At 42.1% G+C, this 18,229-nt stretch overlaps 1 protein-coding gene across 1 annotated transcript in view; it reads right to left on the bottom strand.

The window, feature by feature from the left end:
* Positions 1-18,229, bottom strand: part of FLT3 (fms related receptor tyrosine kinase 3) — a 43,468-nt gene continuing 25,239 nt past the window's right edge. Inside the window, exons 10-24 of the mRNA XM_074150091.1 lie at positions 15,373-15,479; positions 14,111-14,222; positions 12,368-12,546; positions 10,792-10,904; positions 10,560-10,692; positions 10,366-10,470; positions 8,115-8,225; positions 5,923-6,076; positions 5,436-5,563; positions 4,946-5,070; positions 4,471-4,593; positions 3,722-3,833; positions 3,537-3,636; positions 1,936-2,041; positions 1-984 (exon numbers count right to left, since the gene is read on the bottom strand). Of these exons, the coding sequence (XP_074006192.1) occupies positions 850-984; positions 1,936-2,041; positions 3,537-3,636; positions 3,722-3,833; positions 4,471-4,593; positions 4,946-5,070; positions 5,436-5,563; positions 5,923-6,076; positions 8,115-8,225; positions 10,366-10,470; positions 10,560-10,692; positions 10,792-10,904; positions 12,368-12,546; positions 14,111-14,222; positions 15,373-15,479 (1,843 nt within the window). The 3' untranslated portion in view covers positions 1-849. The remainder of the gene's footprint in view (positions 985-1,935; positions 2,042-3,536; positions 3,637-3,721; positions 3,834-4,470; positions 4,594-4,945; positions 5,071-5,435; positions 5,564-5,922; positions 6,077-8,114; positions 8,226-10,365; positions 10,471-10,559; positions 10,693-10,791; positions 10,905-12,367; positions 12,547-14,110; positions 14,223-15,372; positions 15,480-18,229) is intronic.

Here is an 18,229-nt window from a genome sequence, read left to right as displayed (position 1 = left end):
AAAATTAGACATTTTTATTTGATATTAAAGTACACAAAGCCCAAAGACTGGGATTAGTTATAACTCAGTCGAAGTGAGTCTTCCAGCTGGAGACTGTCACCTGGATTTTCAGACCAGGGAGACAGAAGGTCATCTCCAAGTATCACTACTCCTGCTTCTTTTAGGTGCTTGTTTTAGGAATCAGTTGCTGTAAGTGCTTAGCTCTCATCAGTGAGTGCAGAATGTAGCCTGGATGATGGAGACCACCCAAGTATCTAAAGCTTGATGAAATAAACTCACCTGAACTGGACACCTATCAGGAACTTCACAGCAATTGAGATGTTCAGGACAAGACAGTCGTACACACTCAGATTTATAGTTCCTTGTAAAAACAAGGCTGGTTTTCCAACATTCACTGACACCTGGAGATGAAGATGTGAGTAGCATTTCTGGAAATCACACCAGTTAGCTTTAGATGCATAGTCTGTGCTTGTAACATTGACTAAAAAAACATGGATTTTATTGTTTGCTTGCAATATGGCATGAACAGTCTGAATTCAATGCATTGATTAGACACTGTTTACAAAAAAAAAAAAAAACAAACCACACCCCAAACCAAAAACAGGAAAAGAGATACCCAGTTGTGGAGAGACAGCAAAAAGACCATCGCTTTTCTCCGGTGACTGATGTGTTTGCTGAATTCAAATAAATGAATTGTGTCTTCTCCGCAAAGTAACATAAATATGGACTGGCCCATAAGAAATGTGAATATAGCACCAGTTGGCAAAATTTTCTTTTCTTAGTGGTGATATAAAGCATATATGCTACACAGAGTTTATGAAAATACTGAGATCAAATCCAGGACCCAGATTATTTTTCAACCTGAGAGTCTTCATGCTGGAGCACCGTTGGGGATAGCAGAGATTCTTCATCTCTGCTTACATGTGGTTTGGTTTTGATGCTGGAATTGTGTCTAGAAACATTTTTCTTCATATTCTGGTAAACCTAGAATTGGGAAGAGGAAATAAAAGATATCTTCTGTTAGTACTTATTGTACTTGGTAAACTGCTTTTCTCCCTGTGAAGCAGGCACTTGTAAGGTACCTCCTCTTGAGGGAGAATCACACTCATATCTGCTCATTACTTCCCATTGACTCCAAAGAGAATCCGGACAACTGCCTCAGCAAGGTGGAACTTATCCAGCCAAAAAGAGTTGGGTTAAGGAAGGGCACTGGACCACAAAGGAGGATATTTTTCTAGGTACAGTACTTTAAAATTGCTCATCAGTTTGCCTCTACGCTTGGCAGCCTCTGCCAGGCTAACAGCTTGCAGAGAGGCTCAAGGCTGCAAAGGCAAGAGTCGTTCTTAGCTCCCCACATTCCCAAGGTTCACAAGGACACTGCATTGGGAAATAATGTCTAGCCCAGAGCGGATACTCAGGTAGGAATCGGTAGTTTTGAAAGGAGTCACCTATCCTCCCTGAGCAAGAGATCACAGTCTGGTAAGGATGGAATATGACTTCCTCAGATCCTGTTTATTATTTTGACCTTTGGGAATGACATATGGCTCTAAGTCTGTGAGGACGTGGCAGCACATACCCGTGGTGGTCCCCTATGAGATCCCCGGAAGGTGGCCTGGGCTCAGCTCCCCTCTCATGGCAGTTATCAGCATCACCAAGCCAACTGCACTGGCTCCTACACAAGGGAAGCACGTTCCCATAGCACATGCTGAGAGATTTCAGCCTCTCAGAGTTCCAGCGGAGTCAGTAGGAGGAAAGAAATCCTCATCAGGGAGGTCAGGATTCCTCCTGATGGCAGAAAAAAATTCCCTCAACTCTTACATAGATCCCTGGGGAATAGCTCCAAGACACAACAGCACACTTGAATAGAAACCAGAAGACTATTTCTCAGCTAAAAAAAAATAATATATTTTTTTTCTTCTTTCTGTGTTTACTTACTGCTCTTTCTGCCTCAGCCAGCTGACACGCAAGAGAGGAAACCAGCCGAGAAAAAGAGGGTCTTTTTCTGGAGTCAAGGGCCCAACAGGACTGCATCACACAATAGCTGCAGGAGCAAAAGAGGTGACACAGAAAACATATTATCTGTCAGAGTCTCTGTAAGTGACTGCATGGAAGTGCAGAATTTGGAATCATGGGGCACCAGAATGATTTTGTAAAGAGGCCAGATTCAGCATGTTGGATCAGTGGAAAAGATACAGAAATATGAGAAAAAGGGTGAAATGAAGAGCAAGGCTTTACTGGAGTCCTTAGCAAAATCCTCCTCATAGGACTGGGGCCAGGATTTCACCCTGGCTAGCACATACTGGCATGCTAACTTTGTTTTCCAGTTTCCTTAAAAGAATGGTAAGAAGACAATTCCTCTCTGACTCTGGGGCTGAACCTGCTCCTTGTGGACTCTCTAGTCTTGAGGGCATTTTCCACAGCGAGTCTTTTTGTAGAATTTGTCAAATTCCACAAAAATCTTTCTGAAGTGTAAACACCACCTTAGAGATTTTACAGTTTCATCAGGGACCAGTGCAGTGGCTAGCTGATCAAGTCCCTTGTGAACTTACCAGGTCAATACATTCCCTGGTATTTTTAAGCCCCATGGCAATCTTTCTCAGGTGAATCTGTCAGATTCACCTGAGATGTCACCTGTACCGTTAATGCCATTATAGTTTCTACAATGAGATGAGTTTCTACAATGGTACAGTGCCATACCAAGGCACTGAGTCCCTAGGCCATCTATGAAAATGTCTGTCAGAAGCGACAACCTAAAATCCTTCCCTTTCCTCCACGCTCAAGGTCTCGTAGCTCCCCATCACCTTCTCTTCTGTTGTTCTCTGGAGTCCATCTCTGGGCAGAGTCCACCCAGGCACAGGCTCAAAATCATGTGCTAAGAGCACAGGAATAGTTCGGTTGGACTAGATGATCTTAAAAGGTCCCTTCCAACCTAGGTGATTCTGTGATTCTGTGATTCTGTGAATAGCTCCCACCAACCCTTCCTTGCCAGGGTTTTTCTCTAAGAGGATCCCTAGCCTCCTGGAACTGAATCAAACGCACTAAAGCTCAATTTAAAGAAAAAAAAAGAAGTTTAGAAAAAATCACCAAAGATTTAGCTGATATCCAAAATGAGTATGGTATAACATAGCTTTTGTGAAAAGAAAAACGAAAAAAGAAAAAAGAAAAAAAGAAAAAAGAAAAAAAAGAAAAAAGAAAAAAGAAAAAAGAAAAAAGAAAAAAAGAAAAAGGAAAAAAGAAAAAGGAAAAAGGAAAAGAAGCCTGTGGTCTGAGAACAAGGAGTTCCTGAGAAAGAAAGGCACAATTAAATACAGATAATAAATTAGTCTTTTCAAACACACATAACCGTTAGTGTTGACCCTTTCTGCTTTAGGACAAAACCTACACAATCAAGCAGCCCTTTTCAGAGTTAGAGGAAGATCTCACCTTTTGAGATTTTTTTGAGCAAGGTACAGTGTACAATAAATAATAGTTCATACAAACAGTGTCCTAGTAAATTTAAATTCCCATGCTGTGCACCACTCATGAAAGACACTTACACATCTTTTGTAGCATAATATGGTCGATCCATTTTAAATCCACTTTGTATTAATTTGTAGAAGTTTGTATCAACCTGAATACCAGGGTAGGGATTTACACCTGTGGAAAATATATTGGAGAATACATATTAATTCAGAAGCTGCCAAAACCAAGCAGTGCTCTTTTGTTGTGTTACAGAACATACCCAAAGAGAATATTTCCCATAGTAATATTCCATAAGACCAGACATCACTCTTCATTGTGTATGTCCTCTCAAATAAACTTTCAGGAGCCATCCATTTAACCGGTAAACGAGCCTGTACAGACAGGGGGAAAGGAGACCAAGTCATGCTGTGACACAGGCTTTCTAGATGACTCACTGTAGTCCTCACTGCTTGAGTAGGATCAATTCATGTTTGCTGTGTGAAAAGCTATGCCTCTTTTAGTAGCCCTTTAAATTTAGTAGCCCTTTAAATTTCCCTTATAGAGAGAAATAGGCACTTCTAAGGAGCCAATTAATCTCATCTCTTTTAGATGGCTATTTAAGGAGGAGATGAGCTCAGCCTTGGAAGACCTTTATTCTCTCCTCTGGCTTCCAGAGTGAGTAGTTCAGATGGAGATGTCCACCCTGTACTTCTTCAGATAGCTGGAGGATCTGGTGTACCCCACACATATGCTATTGCCCTGTACTATTATTGTCCATAACAGCACACAATTCCCAGCACTTCCGTCAGTGGATTTCAGTGTGCTGTAGAAAGGACATGGGTATCATCTCATTTACAGTGCTATCACTAGCTTGATTTGGTTATTTATAAGGGCAAGAAAAAGTGAGATTTCTGCACTGTACAGATGTCTATAAAGCTAACAAGGAATTTAAAAATGCAAAGCTTCACTGTCTTGGTTTCTCATAATTTTTACAATGGTATGAAAAATAGAGAGCATTCAGGAACTTACATTGCCCCTGACTATGTAGTTGGAGTCATTCACTACATCTCTGGCAAGGCCAAAGTCACATATTTTCACCACTTTTCCATGGGTCACTAGTATATTCCGGGCAGCAAGGTCTCTGTGAATGCACTTAGAAGGAAAGGATGGGTTAACACTCTGCAGCATTTGGTACCAGAAGGAGTTAATTCCCTTGTCTCACACAGAAGTCTCTGAATTGGTGCCTCCTTCCACTTAAATCATTTGGAGAATGAGCATCCTGGGTGCTCATGGCAAAGGATAGGGCCAGAGCAAGCAGAAGTGTGCAGCCACCCCTTACTCAGGGTCATGCCTAGAACTGCAACCCGGTCTTTGCTGTAAAGCCGGGGAAGGAGGTATAGTTCAAGCCTGCCACTGTGTGGCTCTGTTCTTCAGTCTGCCTTTCATAAACTGACCTATTTTTACCGTCTTTTCTATCTAAACGATTTGCTACCCTTCACCATACCGATTTGGACTCAAGAAACTCCATTCCTTTGGCAACTTGATAAGAGAAGCAAAGAAGGTCATCAAAAGTAAGCACGTTAAAATCCTCTTCTTCATCCATCTGTCTGCTTGCATACTTAATTTTATCTGTAAAAAATAACCACAAGTATGAGTTTTCTGTGGCCTTTCTCACTCTCTGATCAATTCTACAGACTGCTATAAGGATTTTCATGTGCTCCTACCAAGAACATCACAAAGAGCATCCATCTTTTGCTTCCTTTGGTCAGACACAAAATGAAGAGTATACTGATTATACTCAAATACTATGTATAGCATGACCAGAAATGTAAGCCTGAGGTTTTACATGTTGTTGAATCCTTCTCCAACAAAATTTCTGCCAGAGAGACAGAAAGGGGTTTCCTGTGTTACTGTGTCTAGTCTAGTTAGATCAATAATATAAATAAATACAATAACAACAGAATTACTAGAGATAACAGCAATTAAGTTCTTACCTTCCTCTGAATACAGCACAATCCCATTTGATCCAGATGCCACATTCATGTTCTGTCTTTGTGCAATTTCATATTCATCCTCTCTGCATAGAGTTGTATTCACACCATACTTCAGGTGAGTTCCCTTCCTGGAGTGGGTGACATATTTTCAAAGGTTACTTACAGTGGATCACACAATATTCTACACATAAACAGTTCTGTAGTGAAAAAACATGATCAATTATTGCTATTAAAAATCTGGGCACTGACATGGGTCTTCTTAAAGCTAGAAAGAGAAAGAAGAAATTGCTTGTCTTCTGCAGTCCAGTGCGAAGAACATTATAAGCAGAATCAAATCTCAGTTCCTCCCAAGGCATTGCTTATTAAAGTATGTGAAGGCACATTATCAAGAATTCAATAATTTCACCAGTTTACAGCACAGCTGAGAATGCAGCTTAAAAAGAGACAGTAGTTTTATAAAGTATTAAACTGTTGCTGAATGCTTTACCTGGAATTTTGGTCAAAATGGATATTGTGGTAAAAGCTGAAGTTGTGCTGTTTAAAAATATCCGTCAGTGTCCAGTGAAACTTTTCTCTCTTCCTCCTTAAGTAGTTCAGAAGGTCACCATAGCAACAGTATTCAAATATCAAGTAAATTGGTCCTGAAATAGTTGGAAATGTAAATGCCTCCTCCTATCTATAGCACTCTCCCCATTAAAGCCCTAACGATGCCTCATCTCCCAGGACTAATCTGTATTAAACATTCCTTTGCAGGTACATAACCTGTACTGACAGGCGGGTAATGTTTACTGACCGTAATTACTGGCTGTAATGTCCCTTTGGAAAGTCTGTGTAGCTGATTTTTCCCTGTGGTACATCTCCCAAGGTGGATTGCAAATTCCTATGAAGGCACAAACATCCTTCCCCATACCCATGACACTGGGGAGGATGGCACAGGCTATAAAGATGCAACATATTGCCTAAACCGTATGTGGTTTGAGCAAAAGATGATCCCCGCTAATAATTTTGATAGTGTGAATTGATAACCTTTGACCTATGCCCCTTCATTTATCTGCACTACCTTGATACTCTAGAAATATCCTTTTTTTTTTTCCATGAAGGACAGCTGAACCCAAGTGCACTTTGCTGAGAGGACCCGTAGGAGGGAAAGACCTTGCAAGGGGACGTGTCTGAGTGGAGCACTGGTCAGGCCATTTTCTCAAGAAAGGGAAAATACCTCCAATTCCTGACCAGGCAGGCTTGGAGGAAAGCCATGACAAGCCAGCAGGAGCAGAGCAAATGGCCCAGGGAGAGCTCAGAGTGGTCACACATCACCCCTGCAAAGTCTTACAGTGGCATCACCACTTCTGGCTCAGAAAGACCAAATACAAATTTGTGGGCATTTCTGCCAGAAGCCCCCTGTCAATCAAGGTAGGACACAGTGTGAAAAGCCTGTAAAGTCTCTCAGAGGATGGATGTGGAGTCTTGAGAGCCATGTAATTGCTTCTGAACAAGGGACTTGGATAAGGCTGGAAGTGTCCCTGCCCTACCCTGCCAGACTCAGCAGGTCTCCCCTGTGGGTCTCCTGCCTACACCATCACACCTACTGGGTTTTCCAGAAGGCAGTGGCAGCCTGTATAGTTTCAAATCAGCTAAAGCCACCACCAACAATCTATTTCTCCACTTTCCTCTTATGCCTCTTATGACAGTATTGCTGTTGATGCAAACTGGAGAAACAAGAGTTAATTGTTATCTTTGGTCTTTCTGACTTAATAAATATCTGTGGCAGAAAATCTGTCAAGTTTTTCAGTGGCAGGTGTTACAGTTCATGATAAGGGCAAACACTGGGTGAGCCCTGGCCTTTCCCCAAGGTGATCTGTTCTTTAGCCTCTCTCCATCCCCTCCTGTTTGTTCACTGCTGAGTGGGTCAGAGAGGGAGTTCTTGGGACAGGAATATCCACATATGTTGCCTCAATGATATCACAAGTCACACAATAATTAATTAGTGATAATACCTTGCCATTTTCATCTTAGCCCACCTTTGCTTAGTTCTTTCCATCTTCAGTTTATTTTTACATCCAGTCCTTTAAAAAGTTCTCTCTTTTCATTATTCACTTATCTCCTCTTCTTTCTTTGTGTGTGTCCCCCACCCCTGCTCTTTTTTCAGTTTCTTTTCTTTCCTGTCTAGCCTTTAGCCATTTTTCCCTTTCTTTCTACAACCTCACTATTTGGTGAGCCATATGATTTAACATAAAATAAAATAAAATTTCTTATGTGAACAGAATCACGTGGATACAAAGTACCTTACACCCATTAAGCTTTTTCTTTTCGTGTAGTAAACTGGCTAGTATCAGTGACATCACCACTGTAACAGGAAAAGCTCTTCTATTGAAGGGCTATTGTGTCACTTGGTGCAAGTTTGATTAGAAAGGACCCATTTCTGTATACATGCATGACCTTAAGTTTGATTTCATTTCATCTTATTTTAGGCTGGCGCAGAACACCAAAATTCGTTGGGCAAAGATGGGATTTGGGGGTAAAGCGGGGAAGAGCAGCCTGATGAACAGGTGATTAATTATGGTTGGGATGGTTTAAATACTGCTTTCAGTAATCAATTTTTGATACTTCTTTTCTGTTCAGGGGGTCCTCATTCAGCAGTCCTAGTCTGAACATTTTAATTGGTACCTTTCCACAAGTTACCTGACACTGTACAAGCTCCCAGTAAGTTCACAATATTTTCATGGCTTCCAATGTGAGTCATCATTTTCAGCTCAGACATTAGAGCATCTTTTTCTGAAGCATCAGGTTTTTCTGTAAAAGTAACACAGACTTGGAAATCTCCAGCAAAGAATTAAAAATGTAAATGGTTGTGATGCTTTGTCACATGTAAGTCTTCATTTCAAATTAATCGGACTGACAGTACATTTGGGAACATCCTAAAAATTTTTGTACAGTATAAAAAGATTTAGCCAAAGGTGGAAAATAAATGTGTTTGTGAGTGTGTATCATTTGAATGCTTGGAAAAGCAGTCATAAAATGTTAATATTTGTCATTCTTAAGCTGGCAAGGAATGATAGCAGCATATTAAGGTGTTCACAAGCACAGAAAAAATGGTAGTCAACCCTGTTGGAGAGAAATGATAAGAAAAAAAAAAAAACGTTTCAAAAGCCATGTGGCATACAAAGAGTTGTGATCCAATAGCTAAGAAGCCCACCCTGCATTTCAGTAATAGCTTTAGGCTTGTTTTTCAGCAAGCATTTGTTCCTCATGATCTCAGTGAACTGGGGATGTGAACAAATATGAACAAGATAAACTTTCATGAAGACAGCTGCAAAGGAGTGGACGGAGGAAGCATAAAGCTGATGCACACGTGCAGGTGGGGGATGAAGAGCTGGACTGCAGAGCTGGCAGGATAGGACTGTGTGGGCACACAGGTGAGCAGGGTTTTGGTGTTGCTGCTGATGTGAAGCTCATCCTGTTATATATCAAAGAGAGACTTAGATAGATTGGATCATTGGGCCAACATCAATGGTATGAGTTTCAACAAGGGCAAGTGCCAGGTTCTGCACTTGGGCCACAATAACCCCAAGCAGCGCTACAGGCTTGGGGAAATGTGGCTGGAAAGCTGCCTGGAAGAAAGAGACCTGGGGGTTCTAACTGACAAGCGGCTGAATATGAGCCGGCAGTGTGCCCAGGTGGCCAAGAAAGCCAACGGCATCCTGGCTTGTATTAGAAATAGCGTGACCAGCAGAAGTAGGGAGGTGATTGTGCCCCTGTACTCAGCACTGGTGAGGCCACACCTCGAGTATTGTGTCCAGTTTTGGGCACCTCAATACAAGAGAGATATCGAGGTGCTGGAGCGAGTGCAGAGGAGGGCAACGAAGCTGGTGAAGGGCCTGGAAAACAAATCATATGAAGAGAGGTTAAGGAGCTGGGACTGTTTAGTATGAGGAAGAGGAGGCTGAGGGGAGACCTCATCACTCTCTACAACTACTTGAAAGGACACTAGAGAGGTTGGTGCTGGTCTCTTCTCACAGGTAATTAATGACAGAACGAGAAGGAATGGCTTCAAGCTCCAACAGTGTAGGTTTAGACTGAACATTAGGAAAGAATTTTTCACAGAAAGAGTGGTCGGGCATTGGAATAGGCTGCCCAGGGAGGTGGTTGACTCACCACCCCTGGATGTGTTTAAGAGATGTTTAGATGTGGTGTTGGGGGATATGGTATAGGGGAGAACTTTGTAGAGTAGGGTAGATGGTTGGACTCGATGATCCCAAGGATGTCTTCCAACCTAGATGATTCTATGATTCTATGATTCTATGAAAGGCGTTGTGGTGCTTGGGACCCAGGGAGCTTGCTGCCAGAGAGGCTCATTTCTGGACATTGCTTTTATAAGGGGTCAATACAGTTTGGAGAGAGGCCAGAACAAAACAGCAAGGAGGTTTAGAGGTTTAAGAAGTCTGATCCGTAAGGGGGGATGGAAAGAAATTGCTTTGTGTCACTAAGAAGACTACAGGAAGATGTGCTGGAAGTTTTGCAAACAAGCTAGTTCAGACACAGGAGGCGAAGGGAGTGCAACAGCTAGACAACACTGCAAGAAAAATGGACTTTACTCCAAAGTCCACCAAGTCACCAGTGTGACCAGCAGGCTAATCTGCACTATGAATTTGCATTCATCCTCTTTAGAGCAGAGCAGCTCCATCCTTCCCCGACAACGGAGCTCTGTGGTGTGTAGGACAAAAAGACATGTGCTGCAGGAAGAAGGCACTTCAGCAATATGTTTCCAAACTGAAATAGGATTTGGAAAGCATTTTGAAAGGATTTTGAAACTACGCATTTGTGAGGCATAACTGCTACAAGTCTGTGTATAAAGGGATTTCCAACACCCCTTCTGCTTTGGATCTGCTAGAATGCATCACCGCTTGTGAAAGGCACCCAGAGTTTATCATACCTTTTAGCATTTTGACTGCGACCTGGACTGAATCTCCTGCATTGCTAATTCCATAAGCTGTTGCATTCACCACTTTCCCAAAAGCCCCAGAACCGAGGACCTGTCCTACAAGACACAATATGCCAATATTATTTGCAGCTGCTACACCACAGGCTACTACTCCAGCATTGTGGGTTACCTTGTGGACTGCTCACCAAATTCCAGGTTTTCCCTGGGAAATTCCCATTTGAGATCATATTCAAATTCTCTGAAGTCAATGTAGATGTACTCGTTATCCGATGGGCCTATCATCTGAATCATTTGCAACTGGCTTTCATATCTAAATTGCTTTGGAAGGGAAAAAAAAAGTAGAATAAGTCCCAGAGAAGAAGAAACAGTCTGGTAGGAACAAAAGAAGAAGGGGCAGGTATTTATGTTTGCTTTTACCTTTTTGTATTTATGAAAAATGAATACAAACAAAAAAGCGATCAATAGGAGGAAAAATCCAACAGAGACATAGAATGCGGCATTGTCCGGGGGGGAAGAAACGGCTCCTGCAACTTTAAGAGATACATATTACTACGTACTGAATTGGAGCTCATGTGTACAGCTAAAGGTGCAAGAAGAACCCACGGTGGCTTGGTCAGTTCTGCCAGTTTGCAGTCTTCTCACGCCTGAGCCTCCTCTCCACAGGGAATGAGATGGAGCCTGGAGCAAAGCAAGGAGCTGGGCAGGAGGATTTAAGTGCTGGGTAATTCTGACATCAGTTTTCATTAAAAAAAAAAAAAAGCTGCATCAGTTAATAAATCTAAATGCACAGAGTTGTTGGTGTGATCCATGGATTGGCCATTGTGAACATAAACAGGAATAAACAATTCCTCTTCTCATAGGAATAAACAATTCCTCTTCTCATCAAGTTTCCCTTCTCTCCCTGTGCCTTCCCCCCAAGCAATGTACATCAGGTATTGAATCACCAGTTATCAGTGGATGGACTGTACACAACCTGCTTGGAGCATTGCTCTGCTGTTCAGCCAGGAACTCTCTGAACGAGTCAGGACCATGCTATAAGGCACCGGTGGGTAGGGGGGTGTTAAATGAAACCTACCCTCATATTCTGGTAGTTTCTAAGAGCATAAGTGTTATGCTTACTTTCTATTGCAATTTCAACATAAATGCTCAAACTCTTATCAGTGGTCACAGCTCCTGCCAGCTGTAGTCAGAAGCAGCAAACAGCCTGTTTATCCACGACAGAGGAATCCTCTGTACTGCAAATATCTGGGTGCTTCAAAACACTCCCCAGGTGCCATAGCATGTTCCCTCTAACTGAGATATTTTGCCCTATGGAATGCATATGGTGTTACAAGTATAAAGTGGATGGGCAAATAATCATATTGACTTTCTTGTTCAACAAGGAATGAAGCTCTCATGCCCTCAACAAGAAGAGAGACTGCACAGCAGTTCCCAAACCAGGGTTTAGCCGGGGCCACCTGCCAACAGCAGATTAAGAGGGTCTCTCCCCTAGTACTCGCTCCTGCTGTCCCTTGAGTGGGTCTGCTGACTGAGTCATGCTCTTGCTCAGGCATGCAAGGACCTCCATAAGGTAAGGAGAGCTTCCTTGAGCCCAGCAGTGACCTCCAGGAGAGGAACAAGAGCCAACACCTGACACCTGGGCAGCTACCAAAGTGGCTTCAGCTCATCCCAAAGATGGTGCCTCCAGGTTTCAGGTAGGGATTACTAAGATGAAATAAAAAAGCAGACCCCCAACATTGCCACAGCTCCATCCTGCACTTCCTATTCATGTGAAATTTCTGCTCATTTTAATGAGGGAAGCTTTTGGACCAGAGAAGAGAAACAGGCATCTTCCATTCACCGACCGTCTCCCACACTGTATACACACAGTGCTTGTGTTTTACCTGCAATGCCATTGCACAGTCAACCATTCAGCCAGATAAAAAAACACTGTAAGTTCTACTACACCAGGTTTAATTGAGAAAACTGGTGCTAAAGCGCTGGCTTACGGTACCTGACAGGTTAATGAAACTCTTTTCGCAGGCTGAACCAACAGAATTGTTTGCACAGCACTCAACGGAGAAGGTTGTTGCTGTCTCCTTTACGTCTAAAATACTGCTTGAAATCCATGACCCCAGGAATCTCCTCTCTGGCAAGAAGTTGTGAATCCCCTCAGTGATTTCTTCTGTACAGCTGAAAAAGAACGCAAACCAGTTTTGATTTTTGGTTCACAGTGGGCATTTTCCAAGGGAGAAGGTGGGACATTTCAAAACATGACTTATGTCTGTGTTGGAAGGAAGGGAGGGAGGGGGAGATAGACGGGCTTGTTTTTTATTTGTCAGTGTTAGAGTGAGGCTTCAGAGCAGTTGCCAGTCTCATTTTTTGGTGATGGACATGGCAGGGCCAGAGGGGGGTGAACCGGGCTCCTTACCTTCTACAGTGAGCTCACTCTCACTTGCCACCACTGTCCTGGCACGGCATCTGCACCCCCTGAGCTCCGGGACCTCCAGCTGACGCAACTCCCACTACCACATTTGTTCTCACTGGTTTCACCTTTACCTCAAACACTCAAACCACTGAGCAGCTCCAAATGAGCCGCTACTAAAACAATAAATATCAAATGAACCAACAGTAAAAGTTCTAACTCCTTTCCCTGAAGGTATGTGATTTCAAACACGGAGTTTCTGTCACTCAAGATGAAGAGCATCCACCCTGTATTAATTAGTTATTTAAGACCTGACATGTAGAAAGAGGGAATGTTATACTCAAGGGAAAGGAAGCCCACACAGAGCTAATTTTGACCTTTAGCTTTTCTGTCATTCATCAACTTACTGCCTAATTTACCGTCCATATAAATAAAGGAGGAGGTAAGTAAATAAATAAAATTTATTCAGCTCTACACGTTGCTCCTACAGGTGGAGGTTCCCAAGAAAAGCAATGTCACAGCATTTTCTTTCCAGAAAGCCGTTTTAAGGAATATTTTAAACTCACTAGCTGGATGTTTTCTTTCCTCTTCCATTTCTGCACAAACAGATTGATGCTAGGAAGCCTTTTCAGAGTTATGGATGAGAAAATGGTCTAGATATTTTTTTATACACAGTTAAAGTACTTGCAGCTTTATCCACAATCTTCCAAAAGATAATTTGACCTAGTACTCTTCTGCACTGTGGGATTATTAGCTTTTTTGGCACATCTAAAATAAAAACTGCAGAGTTCATGAAACAGCTCAAAGCTGTTTCAGCATCTCTTGAAATTTTAGGACCTGACTCATTGCCCTAAATAAATAAAGGAAATGGAAACACTCTCACTAACTTTACTGGAAACACTGTCAGTGACTTTACTGGCTTTGGTTACAGGTCACCGTAACAGCTGTATTAACCAAAGCTTAACCAATTAATCAAGCCCCTATTAACCAATGCATTCCCTGAATGACCTCTAAGTTTGACAGGCCAAGAGAAAAACTTAGATTGGACTTTGTAACTATCAAATTGTTGATGTAAATCCAGTGGGGTTTATTTCGGTGTAAAGAGCCTGAGATACAGATCTTTATAGACTTCATTTGATGCCAAAAAAAAAAAATCTAAAACTTTTCCTGTTTTTGGTGATCTGTTTCCCCTGGAGTGGGCCACCATGTCCCCTTGTACAAATGGTCGAGAGTGCATTGTACACTTAGTTTCTTACAGGACTGCCTGCATTTAACAAAGGGTAGCTCAGATAGGCTCTTTGCAATGAATCAAAAAGAGGGAAGATGATTTACTTGGATGAATTCAGTTCGGGACAGTTCCTCCAAACCCAGGATGAGGCAGGGTAACTGTCAGCGACACACAAGATCTGCTTGAACAACAACTGCATCGTTACTTCAGGCTTTCCTGCAACAAGATAACACAAGACAATTTCTGTCACCACCTCAGTGGCCAAAACCTTTACGTTTATGTGGCAAAGCTACATCTGCTGAGACCACGATCCGCTTCTGTGTTTTCAAAATAGCCCTCCCGCATGCCACTGTGAGAGCTGGCTGCAGCCCTCGGTCCTCCTCCTTCCTCCAGCCCCGTGCCTTGGTTCTGTGGGATGGCAGTGTGGGCAAGGCAAGGGGAGCAGCCACTTCTCTGTATGGGCACAGCCAGACCAAAACAGTGGCAGAGCCGAAATTAGAAGTCTTGACTTCTGCTTTTCTGACTCGGAGCAAGCAGACGGCCCTAGGACTTCCCTGACACAACAGTTCTGGGTGTCCGGCTTGTACAAAATGTGCACAGAGGACCCCTGTATAAAAACCATATCTAATAAAAAATGATCACGAGAGCAAGAGTGAGACGCTACAGTCACATGGCACAACTGGGATAACCAAGAGCACCAGGCAAGACTGTGCATGTGTGTGAGAACTGTGGGCAGGGGCGTAGGAGGCAGTGCAGCCCTAACATGCAACACACTTATGTGACACTCTCCAGACCAACTGCATAAACTCACAAATGCCACTAGGAAAAAAAAATGGCATAAACACACCACAGAAAGCTAATACCTAATGAGGATAAGTGTTTCCTCTCACTGTGTATCTCATGTGGTCTCTACAGCAGTCACATCTATTCTGGCTCTGTAGAGTTAGAATATGGCCAATGTATCCTACAGGGCTCCTGGGCTTTCTGTTTTTCTTAAGAAGTACTAATTTTCTCATTATATGACTGATTTCTCCTATTCTGTCCTCTCTGTTTATGGCAGACTAAAGGGAAGAGAAAAAAAATTAATAACTTCCTCCTCCTTCCTCTGTTCTCCATCCCTGACCAACACAAGAAACATGATCCACAAGCAGCCGGCAATTTTCTCCGACCCAGTGCCTGGATTTCAGTAGTGCAGCACCATGTGAAAAGAATCACATTTTTGCCCTGTGCTCCTCCATTTTTAACAATAAATCTATGTGAATTAAATGGGGAATACCAAGGGAAAAGCAACAAATTAGCTCCATTTATATCAGTGGCAAAAAGCCAAACTTTGACAAATCTTCACAGCGATTGTTTTCTCACTTACTTCTCACGTAGAGAGTGAATTTTTTTGTCATGACTGCATCTTCATTTTCAGCATAAAATACGTATATTCCAGACTGGTGCTGATGGTTGCAGAACTTTGATGAAATGCTGTGGAGCAAAGAAAAGACAGGAAAAAGAACAAAAGACTGACTTGAAAAAGATTTTCAATGTAGTCAAGACTCATATCTATGTCTGAAACAATTAAACTTCTTCCAGTGAGGAACCCAGACTAAATTATTTTTATTAGAGAATATGAACCCCAGAATGTAACTGTTTTGATAAGAAGATTTTTTTTTTCCTGCAGCATTGATTTAGTTTTGCAACTTTCTTCATAGTTCCCGGAGTGCATCTGGGCTGTCAGGCTGTGATTTTGTTACCAGTCTATTGGAAGACAAGGTATGTAACACATCCTGGCACAGATGCTAAGACCCACAAAGGATCAAACTCTCTACACTCCAAAGGATTTTGCTGGGAGTTTCTAGCTGATATGATAAACACTATTAGGAAATAACACGAGATAAACCTCTCCAAATGGAAAGATCTGACAGAAACTCAGAAATGAGATCATCATCAGAAGTTCGTTATCAACAAGACAAAGCACCGACCATCAAGATATTTCTGCAGGAGGAAGGCCAGCCTTCTACTAACCCCTATGGTGATGGCAGCAAACCAAGACCCAAACCAGGCAGAAAATGGCTTGTGACAACAGGAATGGTGCAGGAGGGCTCTAACAAGTCCCTGGGCAGAAGCCCACAACAGACGACTGCAGAGACTTAAAGATTCCTGCACGACTGACCTGTTTGAATCACTGGTTTATGGGACATGGGATGAGGCAGGGAGAAAGGAATGTATCATCTTACAGAGATGGCATCCTATTTCTGTCTTTTTGACCAGGTTGTTGTTGTCAGGACAATTGCCATTTAGGTGGAAGCTACTGCAACTCACCAGTGTTAGAAGGGCACTTAAGAAAATCCCTTCTTAGGTTTAGTTGCTGGCATTTTGGGGGCAGATGATTCAGCCTGCTCGAGGAGAACTGGGCGGGAGGACCCCAACTCAACTTTAGTGGTAAAGACAAGCAGGCATGTCAGGGAGTTTGAAGCAGACAGAAAAACAACAGCATATACCAGTAATTTCCAAAGTAAGAGAAAGTGGTAATGAGCTTGGAACAAGAATTCTAGACAACTAAAATCAGGGTGTTTCTCATTAAGCAGGTTACATACAAATGAACTAAGACACCAAGTATCACCTTGCAATTCTAAAGCAAGAAAACACTGAAGCCACTGGCAATTTTGCCTTCTGACTAAAGCAACACCTCCATATCATTATTGACTTTTGAATGTCTTCATCTGAAATGGCCTTAAAGATGTCCCTGAACTCAGGGACTTTTTAAAATCAGACCCCTTTTAAGCTGCTTCAAAACAGATACTGAAGGCAGGAAAAACCACAAATAATTTGTTGCTTTTGAAATCCTAGGTCTGAAGGATTAAATCCTAATGAAATAATGAGAAAATAATTTAAAAAGAATGTCTTTGATACCTGAAAATATAAGGGGATGTGAGATCAATATTATAAATTTAACAGAGGTCATTCTGTGTATGAAAACTCATTTGCTCTTAGGAGGGAAGTGAAAATCAGCAGTGTGCTAAAACAGAGAGACAACAAAAGCAAAAGGAAGATGGAAATTCTAAGGAATTTCAGAAAACACGTAAGGACACTAACACAAGAGACAAATCCTTGGGACTTGAAATTAAAATCTAAAGAAGGAGACAGAGTTAATTAATAAAATTGAATATGATCTATAATCAGAAGGAACATTTTGATAAGGAAATGGCAGAAATAAAAAAAATATAAAATCAGGAAATGAAAAAGGATATGAAAGGAATAAAGTAGAAGTGTTGGGAGATGGGATTACACAGAAGTCAACTAAAACGTGCAAAGTTAGACTTGCAATACGTTAAGGTATGTGATGACCTTTTCTGTTTTGTTTCAAGAAACCTTTTGCTTTAAAATCACATTGAAATCTGCAGTGCGAGAGCTTGTAGGCAGAATCTCCTGACCTCCCTACCCCTTGCTGCTTCTGGGGATTTCAAACTGAATGAAATATCTACCCCTACTCTTTTTCCTCAGGTGAGACGTGTCTGTCCAGTGCTAGTCTCCAACCAAAACTGGATAGCTGGGGGGTTGTTTGTACAGAAGAATGTACTTGTCCAAAATAAGCACCAAATTCATGTATTTTCCCCTCGATTGTATTTTTCCATAAAATAAATAGTATGATAAGTAAATGCAAAGTATAACTACCTAAAATGAAAATAAAAAAAAAATAATTATTAAATCAACAGCATAGTCATATGAATGACTGAGCTATCTGTTTGAAGAAGTCTTCAGGCCAAGCTCCAGCGATGCCTGAGGCAGTGGGGTGGCTGTGGCCCTGAGCCAGCCCAGGATACGCTGCTCCAGGGACACAGGCTGGGCTTTCTCCTGTCCGGCAGGTGGTGATCAACACTCAGCAACTGCCACTTCTAGCTGCAAGGGCTATCTGAAGTGACTCATAAATCCCAAGCCACCAGCAGCTGCACCTTACTGATTAATGAGAGTTACCTAAGCTATTCCAAGAGTTCTCAGTTGTTATTGTTGGCCCAGTTTATAGCACCTCCTTCTTATCTGGATTGAATTTACACCAGCTGTCAATCATCCAAGCAAAACTGACTCCAGCTCTTACAAGCACTGAGAAGAGGTCCATACCAGCTGCAAAGCAAATCAGCTCAGCATTATCAGCTGGAGGGAGGGACCTATTGGACAAGGATGAGCAAATGCTCATGAGTGTCCCCTGAGACCTCATTTCCAAAATCAGTCTTGAC

The sequence above is a fragment of the Numenius arquata genome, chromosome 1 (assembly GCF_964106895.1).
Source record: "Numenius arquata chromosome 1, bNumArq3.hap1.1, whole genome shotgun sequence".
Lineage (NCBI taxonomy): Eukaryota > Metazoa > Chordata > Aves > Charadriiformes > Scolopacidae > Numenius > Numenius arquata.
The sequence above is the reverse complement of the archived record's forward strand: the minus strand, read 5'-3'. Positions and strand labels throughout refer to the sequence as shown.